This window comes from Elephas maximus, chromosome 4 (genome assembly GCF_024166365.1).
Source record: "Elephas maximus indicus isolate mEleMax1 chromosome 4, mEleMax1 primary haplotype, whole genome shotgun sequence".
Classification (NCBI taxonomy): Eukaryota; Metazoa; Chordata; class Mammalia; order Proboscidea; family Elephantidae; genus Elephas; species Elephas maximus.
In genome coordinates this window covers 111,376,779-111,388,690 of record NC_064822.1, presented here as the reverse complement: position 1 = coordinate 111,388,690, position 11,912 = coordinate 111,376,779, and the positions used below count along the sequence as shown (strand labels likewise).

The 11,912-nt window shown below is 34.6% G+C and overlaps 1 protein-coding gene across 1 annotated transcript; it reads left to right on the top strand.

Annotated features, from left to right (window-relative positions):
* The first annotated feature begins 10,006 nt into the window (after positions 1–10,006).
* LOC126074743 (olfactory receptor 6C1-like) lies at positions 10,007–10,840 on the top strand. Its single transcript, XM_049881567.1, has one exon. The coding sequence runs from the start codon at positions 10,007–10,009 to the stop codon at positions 10,838–10,840; it is 834 nt and encodes a 277-aa protein (XP_049737524.1).
* Positions 10,841–11,912: the final 1,072 nt, after the last annotated feature.

Here is an 11,912-nt window from a genome sequence, read left to right as displayed (position 1 = left end):
CAACATATGCATGTGAAAGCTGGACAATGAATAAGGAAGACTGAAGAAGAGTTGACGCCTTTGAATTGTGGTGTTGGTGAAGCATATTGAATATACCATGGACTGCCAAAAGAACGAACAAATCTGTCTTGGAAGAGGTACAACCAGAATGCTCCTTAGAGGCAAGGGTGGCAAGACTGCGTCTTACGTACTTTGGACATGTCAGGAGGGAACAGTCCCTGGAGAAGGACATCATGCTTGGCAGAGTACAGGGTCAGCGGAAAAGAGGAAGACCCTCAACGAGGTAGATTGACACAGTGGATGCAATAATGAGCTCAAGCATAACAATGATTGTAAGTATGGCGCAGGACTGGACAGTATTTCATTCTGTAGTGCATAGGGTCACTATGAGTTGGAACCGACTCCATGGCACCTAACAACAAGTTTTTATTTGAGGTTCATACATTTTTCCATTTTTCATTCCAACTCTGTTGGACTGCCAATGGTTTTGTTGATTTTTCTGAACCAGAGAAGCATTCCTCCACGGGAGCCAAGCCCAAATTCTCACCTCCAACTACGGGTCAAGATATAGCAATTCACCCCAGTGAAAAATACCTGAAGATATTGGTGTCATTTTTCTGGAATTTTAATCTCCCTGTAGCTCATTGCTTATGGAATAATTTTTAAAATAAAAATTTCCTCTGCTGCATATCCAGCATCTTCAAAATGGCCTGTTCTTCCTACAGCCATTTCAGGAACACCACTATAAACAAATGCAGCACTCTTCAATGTCTTTCTTCATTAATTCCACAATCGTGAATGACCAACCTATTTTGTCTAAAAATTCTCTTTTTTCCGTATCAATAAAAGCAGCTTTGCTTCATTATGAAACACAACATGTATGCTTTCTCTGCTGTTTTCAGAGATTATGTGAAGAAGACATATTAGTAAAAACTGAAATATTATTCTTGTTAGTTAAGTATATAATTTTAGCCATTTTCTAAGACATAATTAATCTTCCCCAAAAAGAATCTCTTGTATATATATATACACCATACACACCCTGGTGTCATGGTGGTTAAGACCTACGGCTGCTCATGGAAAGGTTGGCAGTTTGAATCTACCAGGCGTTCCTTGGAAACTCTATGGGGCAGTTATACCCTATGCTATAGGGTTGCTGTGGGTCTGAATCTACTCGGCGGCAATGGGTTTTAATCAATTACTAGTATTTGTCTCTGTAGAAAATCTGTCTGTATTTTACAAATTCAAGATGTTTTTCTTTTCAATCATTTTAGTACATATAAACTCTAGTGTTCTTGATAAAGAATAAATATGAAGGATTTGGTTTTCTTGTACTTTGCATAATAATGCATGCAAGATGAAGTCATTTTCATGATCTAGAAAGCATGTGAACGAATTTCTAGATACTTTTTCTCTAAAGGTATTTTATTTAATTTGATTCTATACTTCAGTAACTTCCATAATATCATTTATTTGATTTTCCCTGGCTACAGTATTAGTATATATTAAATATTTCAACAAAATATTTAAATTTTATATGAAATTTATTTATTAGTATATAATAAATATTTCATGTGTGAGGAGAGTAAGAAATAGCATATTTGGCCACAGACACATGTATTATGAGCTAACTGGTGAAGATTCAGATAATTAGAGGTCATAGACAATGCTGTCATTAGACAGAGGCCAGCGTTACTCTCTCAACTCTCATTTTCAAATTGAAAATGGGAGAGCTCCAGTTTTCTTCTCTTTAGATCAGTCTTGACTCAGATACATTGAAAAACCTCAAGTTGTAAATCGTTGTTAGTTGCCCTGGAGTCCGTTCCGACTCACGGCAGCCCCATGTGGGCAGACTAGAACTGCTCCATAGGGTTTTCAACTCTATGACCTTTCTGAAGCATATCGCCTAGCCTATCTATCAGCGCTTTCTGTGTGAGTTCAAACAGTCAAACTTTTGGTTACTAGTCAAGCAATTAACATTTTCCCCACCCAGGGACCCCTCAAGTTGTTAATACAACCTTTTAATCCCTGCTGTGGGAATTACACTCCATTTTAACATTAATATTTCAGGGTTTCCAATAGATCCCCTAAAGACACAATTAACTCTGTTCTTTTTATTTCTTAAGTTATGATGAAGATATCAATGAGTATCATCTCCATAAAAATCCCCCAGGCCCCAATAAATATTCTCTCTGTTATCAAAGGCAGAGATAAATCTACTGTGATGTCTTCCAGAGAGAATGAGAATACCTACTGAGAAAAAATCTACCACAATTCCAAGTAAATAGTTTAATTATTAGGCTGTTACAATGAACTCAGATATTATACATTGTTATTTGAAGGGAAATCAGAAAAATATCTCTGAAAAAGCCACCTGTGTGCTGATTCGAAAGAAAAAGAGATTCAACAAGGTTTACATTTGTTATTAAATGTTCTCGGATTTTAATATGAACAAGGTCTCCAATGAGATTGAGGAAGCAAAGAAAAAGTATAAGTTTGAAAGATACAAATATTTTATTGCAAAACTCATTCTTATTAACTTTGAGGTTTATGATACAAAAGAAAAAATTCACAATATCACAGTAAACAAAACTCTTTTGGAATTCATGGAAAGTAAGTATTTTCAGTATTCTGTTGTTTTATGTACAAAGTAATTATCACAGTATCCTTTATATTGTGAGTGCCAGACCATGTGATTAAACCAACTAAATTTAGAATTACAACCAAAGAAAATATTTGTGTGAGTCATGATAAAGTTTCAGTGTACATATTTGAAAGGACAGCTGCATTTGAACAGCTCCATGAACAAAAATTCTCGATAATTTTTTTTGAAAATTCGACTGGTACATATTTCTTTGCATTTAATAAAGGCTTGGGTACTTTGTTGGAGTTCTGGTGGAGCGATGGTTAAAAGCTTGGCTGCTAACCAAAAGATCAGTGGTTTGAATCTCCTAGCTGCTCCTTGGAAATCTTGTGGGAAAGTTCTACTCTGTTCTATAGGGTTGCTATGAGTCAGAATTGGCTCCACGGGAATGGGTTTGGATTTGTTTTTCTTTTTGGCAATTTATAATTACTGAATAGAAATCAGTATTTCTTATGTTAATAAAATAAATAAATAAATATTTTGTTTTATTATGTTGGTAAAGTTATATTCATAATGTTGAAAATGAGTGAATTATTGAATAAAGTAATTCCACATTTCATGTAAAATTTCGACTTGAAATTTATACAGTAATTTTGATAGTCACACTTTACTAAATTTCAAAAGTTCTTTCTAATGAAAGAAATTTAAATTGGTAGTATCAAGGAATCCAAAGATTATTTAGCAGGTGTTATGAATTCGACTACAATTTTGCTTGGAGAAAAGGCAGAGAAAGTGACATTTTATCTTTGTCAATAGGTAACATTATCAGGTCTATAGGCTATTTGATTTAAATTGTTTAATTTATCAAGTTAAATCTTAATTTTGTATGATTTTTATCCTCACCAGAATTTGAGATTAATTAGGGCGAAAGTCATTCTTTTTCATTGCCATTTCATCAATGCCTGTTATAATTATTTGTAGGCTGAATGAATTAATGATGCATTAGAAAGCCTTTTAGCTATTGTAATATTTAGTGTAAACATCTGTTCATAAATTATTATATATGAAAATCAGTTTATTCTAACTCTATGAGTTTGGATTTTGGGGGTGGATAAGAAGAGATTTAAATCCCATTTCTGAAAGCTATAATCTCTGTGACAATGAACAACTCCCCACCTCTATTTCACTCCATTCCTTCACCTATAAATTTGAATTAATAATGACATTCACTTTCTAAGAAGCTGTAAGATGAAAATTTCATGAGTTTCCTAATTCAAATACATCATGTTGAATAATATCAGCAAATATTATTTTTCTTTGATATCTTCAAAAAAACAAAAGTCAAATTAAAATCCAGATTTCCAGAAAGTTGAACTCTCACCAGTTTATCATAGTTTCATGCGTTTTGTTTGATTTATTTTACTTGGCTGTACTTTATAATGCATTAACTTTTTGAGGTATTTAATCTACCTAAAGAAAAATACCTCTGGCTAAAAGGGAATAGTAATTGTTGGAAGGTTACCATATTTTTACACAAATAGCGTTGGTGTTGCACATTTTTGCATACCTGGCAACCCCTGAGGATTGTTTTCCTAAGTGCGCTATACTAATTTTTTTTTACATGTTGCTCACTTCAATTTCTTTTTCTTTTTTCTTTCTGTCCAATGGATTTAATATTAAGTTTTCGTCTTGGTGCCTGTTGATGTGGATATTTGGTTCCCAGCAGCAGACCCTTACCAGTTTACCTTTGAGTTTCTGAAAACAGTCTTTATCCTGGCAGGATTCCTTCCCTGCTCTGCAAATAGCTCGCTCTGCTGCGGAGAAATCACTTTTTCCGCCCCAGAAACAGCCTTCGCTAGGGCGGCTGGCCCCAGCCCATGTGCGTGTAGGTCTGGGAACCCTGGGCCAGAGCGGCCACTCAGCTGTGCAAGTTCTTGCATTCCGTCCCACTGTCCAGCTGGCTAGCTGCCGCGTGTGGGCTTTTAGAATCGCCTGCCTTTTCAGACTACGAAGGCCTTGCGGGGCTGGGACGGTCTGCAAGGACACTTGCACTGTCCTCTCACCTCGGCTTCAGGTGGGGCTGGCACCAGGAACCCAGGCATGTGTGAGCAATTGCCCACACCTGCCACGGAACCAGCCCATGCTCAGGCTGTGGCAGCCCTGAGGGCAGCCCTCCGCCCAACCCTACATCCCTCTCATGCACTGTACCTGGGCACAGATAGCCTACCAGGAACTGCACCACTCTCAGGGGTAGCTGCTACTACCCCAGAGCAAAGGCACAGTTTCAATGGTTTGTTTTCAGATTACCTGGGCACTACAAACTGGATCCATGACATCTTGACCAAGGCTTATACCCTTATTACACAAATATGATCAAAAGTAACATTTTCATACAATCAGATTAGGGTGAGTGAGGCCAAAATTCACTTCTGGAAATGTCTAGAGATACATGTGGGCATGCTATGCCAGGACTCTTTTTTTTTTTTTGTACATAATCTGGGTATTTCCACGAGTTATATGTGTGTGCCTGTTATTTATGCGGGCATACAGTTTGCAAAAAAAAAAAAAAATATATATATGGTAAGCTTGCAGGATGTATTTTTGTTAAGGAAAAAGTAATTTTGCCATAAAGTAAAATAACTGGTTGTTCCAGAATAAAAAAAAGATGTCAGACAAGTCCTGAATGGATACGAAAAGATGTAAAAGGTTTGTGGAAGAGTCTCTTTTATGAAGACATTTTATTAGATGAGGAAAAAAAAAATGGATTGCTTACACATAAGAGTAAGTCATTCCAGTATTTTATTTACAAGGAAAAAAAAAAAAAAGGCCTATTCTTCAGAAAAATCCAAATTTGGGGAATTCGGAAACCCTTGCCCCAATCCTTGCCATATTTAGCTACCTTCTCGTTTAGATAATATGCAAAATATTCCATGCAACCCTGACCTCCTCCTCATGCCCCTTCTGTCTCTTTGGACATTGTCTCTCAAGCTTCCTGTTCCAACTTTAGTACTAATGTTGATAATATTTTTATAACCCTTTGTGTATTTTCTCTTGTTGGCACATTTAATTCACTGTAGTAATTTCCATGAGCCTGGGGAAGACATGGTGGAAAAAACACTATGGTTTATACACATTAAAATCCATATAGAAACCAAGTCCATAAAGTTTCACAGTAACTCTTTACCTTTCTTCTCTTTACTGTTTTGCTCCCCATGGCTACAATGGGAAACGTGCCCAAGAATGTTAGCTATGAAACTAAAATAATTTCAAATGTATTAGGAGAGATTTATATTTAGAAATGCTGGATTTCCTGGCCTAAAACTGAAACAGTTACCAATATACATATTTTTATAATTCCAACCTGCTAACCCAATGACTTTATATGACAGAGGTAGGATTAGAAAGTTGAAGTCAATGAAAATTTCCCTTGTCTAAGCAATTCTTAGCTCAAGCTTTTTGTCAGATTGAATATAATAAATTAGTGCTGCTGTTTCTTTCTATATATTAAGGATTGTGAAACATTAGTATGTTTACTTTTCATTGTAATTATTTAATTACTAATTTTAATAAAATTATTGCCTTTGAGCTTGGTCTTTCTCAATGATTACAAGCATTATAGTCTTCTGTTTAATAAATAGTACATATTTGGGTTTTAGATGAAGACAGGTTAGAATTTCAATTCTGTTACTTATTAGCTGTATGATCTTGTTTATGTAACTTAACCTCTCTCCATGTTAGTTTCTTCAAACTTTATCACAGAGTTATATAAGTTTAAAGTACATAAACCTTAGCAGTTTCCCTCAAATGAGTCACCTCAAAAAATGGTAATCATTATTTTATGTTAGTCCTATCTATCTCAACTTTGGGGATTAATTTTAATTTTTAAGAATAATAAAGATAACAGTAGCCACTGCCTGGGAGCACATGCTCTGTAAAAAATGTTGTATAAATCAATATTATTTTTTATTTAAATTAACCTTCACAAACTTCCCATGAAATATTACGCTCATTTTTAGTGTGGTAAGATAAATAAAGCTCAGAGAGATTAAATAACTTGTCCAAATCCACAAGACTTTAATGTTGCTGGGTTACATTTTCAATCATTTCTCTCTGAATGCAAAGCTTGTAAATTGCCCAAATAATTCTATAAATTATAAATTAATAGTAAGTCTTGATGTCATAATTTTCCTAAGAATCCATTTTTTTAATAAAAACTATTTTAAATATAAAGAAACCAAAAAACCCACTGCCATCAAGTCGATTCCAATTCATAGTGACCCTATAGGACAGAGTAGAACCGGCCTGTAGAGTTTCCAAGGAGTGCCTGGTGGATTTGAACTGCCGACCTCTTGGTTAGCAGCCATAGCACTTAACCATTACACCACCAGGTTTAAATATAGATACCTGAATAATAAACTGAGAGAATAAAATATAAATATAATAGAATAAAAAATATGAATAGAAGTTATCTTTGAAAACTCAGTTTTTGAAGCGGAGATTTGGATGGCTATTGTTTTCCTTCATTTTTTCTATTGCTTCAACTTCTTGGTACTTTGATCTGACTTTGGGGAATAAAACTCACCCATTTTTATTCAAAAAAAAAAAAAAAGGTCACTCTCTTTCAGAAGACTCCAAGGAAACAGAATTCTGAACTAATTATAAGATTATCCTAGGGCCATTCTAGCGTAACCATTTTGGAAAAAAAAAATCTAAACTGGTTCTTCTTAGGAGACGTTTTGCATTCAGTCATAATGAATTTCTTATATAACAATAGGTGTCACTGAACACAGGAATGAAATGACGTCATACTAGAAATAAATAAATAAATAATGATTGTTATAAAATCAAACTATAACTACTGATATAAAACTAAAGTGAGACTCAGATCTCTGACAAATTAACTGAGTATATAATTTTTTTTTTATAAGCCTAACACCAAAAAGACTAGAGAGAAAGAAAAAAGAAAAAGAGAAAAAAAGAGAGAGAATTGAAAAATTGTGTGATAATGCTGGCAGTACAAATTTTCTTGAGGATACTTATTTCTGTAAGTTTATGTAAGGCTTCTTAGGACTTTTAACTGAAGAAATGAGAATTCAATGAAACAGAAAATGTGGGATAGTAAACTGGGTTTCCAATTACATTGTGGAACTTCGAAAAGGTACTACATATAATTTATTCAAGAACAGAATAAAGAAAAATAATGTCTCAATTTCTAGGAAGTAGGCTGGTCACTGCGTAGGCCTTTAAATAGAGTTGCTTCTTTCAACTGGACAATTTGGGAAAAGTTATGTTTCTCAATAAGGCCATGTCTAAAATGTACTATGGAGTAACAGAAGTGCCTTGAAGTAACCTGAAGAATATTTCCAGTTACCTCACTTAACATAGCATTTGTTTATTGAATTGGTTAATTTTCACTTTCAATGACCCACAAGCCTGGCACAATAAGGAACCTTCCAAGGTAGGTTAGAATTCATTAGAAGAAACAACAGAAGGGAATATGAAGTTATTATCATGAGTTACATACGGAATCCTGGTGGCTCAATGGTTAAAGCACTTGGTCTGTGAACAGAAACGTCAGCGGTTCAAACCCATCAGTTGCTCAGAGGGAGAGAAGACCTGATGATATGCTCAAAGAAAGACTACAGCCTAGGAAACCCTATGGGGCAGTTCTACTCTTCTCTATTTTGTCACCATCAACTCGCTGGCAATGGTTTTGGTTATTGGGTAATAAGTTAGATGTGACCAGGGAAAATCATGGGTCATACGTAGCTGTTAAATATAGAGGATTGTTAATTGAGAATAATGACTTTTTTATTGTTATAAAAATATAGATAACACAAAATTTGCCAATTCCACGTTTTTCCATTGTACAGATCAATGAAACCAATTACATCTATCCTGCTGTGTAACCATCACCAATATCCACCGCCAATGACTTTTATGTTTATAAATATAATCTTATACTTAAATTGCCATAGTATGTTTACAGCATATATAACTTAGCTTTCCCCTCCCTGTGATGTCTGCTCCTCTCGTACATGTGCTTAAGCCTGTTTTTGCCTATCCCCGAGGAATAACAAAAGGAAATACTTATTTTCTTGCGACTTTCACGTGTTTTCCCAATAGCACTGGCCACGTTCATTTCAGCTGGAATTTTCAACAAATAAAGAATAATCTGTTTTGCTGAACAGTAAAGTGAGTGAAAGAGAGCTCAGGCAGAGAAGTGAAAACAGAAACAGAAAAGAGAGAGATTTTGCACTATGGAATAAGGAATCCTAAATCTACATTGTAAATTTATTTTATTGCAGAAACTTCTGTCACACAATAAAACTTTACTAATTAATGAGAATGCTCGGAATAAATGATTTATAAAGGAAACTTTTAGTTTCACTTTAAAATGTACTATTTTTGTTATTGTTATTCAGGAAGCGAAATAAAGGGCTTTCATGTATTAGTTCATGCATTCCTTCTAGGTGCTGAGAAAATAGGACTTACGATGAAAAATGAATGCTGATATAGAGAAAAGAAAAAACATAATACCATTAAAAAAGCAGAATGTAAGTAAGTAGAGAGAGAATAGTGAAGAAATTTAGATGAGAGAAATTTTGAAGGAAAAAATATTTTGTGGAGGATAATGTTTTACTTTAGATGTTCATAAAATGTGGTTTCCCTAGCCCATGAAGGTGCTCTGTTCTGAATTTCTGCTCTGTCACATCTCTATAATATCTGAGGATGGGCATGATAATGATGACCTTCAGATGAGGAGTAGGAGGTTGGGAAAGGTAACTGTGAGCCAGAAAGGAAACTAGGAAATCTGTCACATTATTAGAGATTAACTCTACAATAACTTTCAAATTTTGGAGAAGTCTCCATTTAAGTAGCCCTTTTATTGATACATTTAATGTTTGTACATCACTGTACCGCCAGGGCTCCATTATACCTGTAGAGAATACTAAAGGCAACAAAAATTAGAAAATGGGATACGCTGATTACATTTGGAAAAATGACAAGGAGTTTCTAATGAGAAGGAAAACTTCCATGCAAGTTAAATCTTTAAAAGGCAGCAGGCAGTATTTCTATGTTATTATTTTTAAAGTTTAGAAAGACCTAGCTTCAAATCTCTGTTTTACCCATTTCGCATGTGTGATTTAGGGAAGAATTTTAAAAATCCTTTAAGCCTCAGGCTTTAATTTGTAAAATAGGGATTTGGTGAATAAATATTCTATGTAAAATACATATGGTTAAAAACTTAATTTAAAATGTTAGCTATTATTATTAGATTGTTTTAAAATTCCCCTAAAATAAAATAGTATGGCAAAAATATGTTTACTTTCAGAGACAAATTTCAATAACATCCATGGATAATTCCCTTTTCTTCAGGTATTTGTGTTTTTCCTACAGATTTCACAAGAAAATAAACAAATGAAAAACTACAGAGAAGTAACAGAGTTTATCCTCTTGGGATTGTCAGATGACCCAAAGCTTCAGGTCGTGATTTTTGTCTTTCTGTTCATCACCTACATGCTCAGCATCACTGGGAACCTGACCGTTATCAGCCTCACCCTGCTGGATTCCCACCTCCAGACCCCCATGTATTTCTTCCTCAGGAATTTCTCCTTATTAGAGGTCTCATTCACATCTGTCAGTATACCCAAGTCCCTGGGCACCATTATTACAGGAGATAAAACCATTTCCTTTAATGATTGTATGGCTCAGTTATTTTTCTACATTCTCCTGGGTGTGACTGAATTTTACCTTCTAGCTGCTATGTCCTATGACCGCTATGTGGCCATCTGTAAACCCCTGCATTATACAACCATCATGAATGGTAGAGTCTGCACACTGCTTGTCTTCTTCTCTCGGCTGGCTTCATTCTTAATCATATTCCCTGCACTCATGCTAGTCATACAGCTGGGTTACTGTAAGTCCAATGTTATCAATCATTTCACCTGTGGTTATTTCGCCTTATTACACCTTTCTTGTTCAGACACAAAATTCCTAGAGTTAACTGGGTTTCCCTGTGCTGTGTTTACTCTAATGTTCACTTTGGCATTAGTAATTCTGTCTTACATATATATCATCCAAACAATTTTGCGAATTCCTTCTGCTCACCAGAGGACAAAGGCCTTTTCCACATGTTCATCCCACATGATTGTCATCTCTATCTCTTATGGCAGCTGCATTTTCAGGTATATTAATCCATCAGCAAAAGACAGGGTGTCTTTGAGCAAGGGAGCAGCTGTGCTAAACATCTGAGTAGCTCCCATGCTGAACCCATTTATTTACAGCCTGAGGAATCAGCAGGTCAAGCGAGCTTTCATGGACCTGGTAAGGAAAATTGTATTTTTCTCAAGCAAATGAAAAAATAAAGATGCTGTCATAAATTAAAAGCATAAGGAAGATCAATTAAATAAAAAAGTGCTTCTCAAAACACAATTAAAATCCACATGCTCCCAATAGAGTTATTTTTCCTTGCTTACACTTTTGTCAACAAATGTTGACAAGGTTGTTTGAAGATAGAGATACATATATATATAGTTACTATATATTTTCTCATTCAGATATCAGTTCTTCATTCCTGCACTTCTTCTGGGCTGGTGCTTTTATTTCACAAGTATAAGACTAATCTTTTTTTAAAACACTTTTTTAAATTTCAAGTTCTTTTACAAGAAATCTCAAAAAAAAAAAAAAAGATAGAATGAGAGTATTGCATTTTAAGATTTCTCCAGGAACATACTATTGCTAGAATTTCAGGAGATCACAAATCATGTTTGATATTATTTCTAATTGAATATAAAAAGATAAACATAATTTGATGACAACCTTATTAGAATATTTCAGATATAACTTTTCAAAATTGTATCTCATTAGTAACTATGTGAATAACAGCACCTCTAAAGGTGTAATGCATTTATATTTACTACAAAATAAAAAAAAAATTTTTTTTCATTACCTATTTTGAAAATTTCTAGGCCATGTGATTTATCAATTTATAAAATGTTTATCAATGCATACTTGCTTAGGGAAAACTGTTGAAAAGCTCCCTTGTTTTAGAACATGACAATTACCAGATACACAATTCCATTCTTTAGAAAGTCTTAATAAATACATACGTATTACTAGATACCTGATATGACTCCGTTTTCTGCGGCTCAGTGGTTAATTCCATTTACAGAATAACAATTATATGGATGGAACTCAGGAAAAATCAGATATCTTGCTGGGGGAATTATCTCTAAAGGATGATAAAATATCACTGGAATTTATTAGTAACATACACTGAAATGGAAACCCTGGCAGCGTAGTAGTTAAGAGCTGTGGTTGCTAA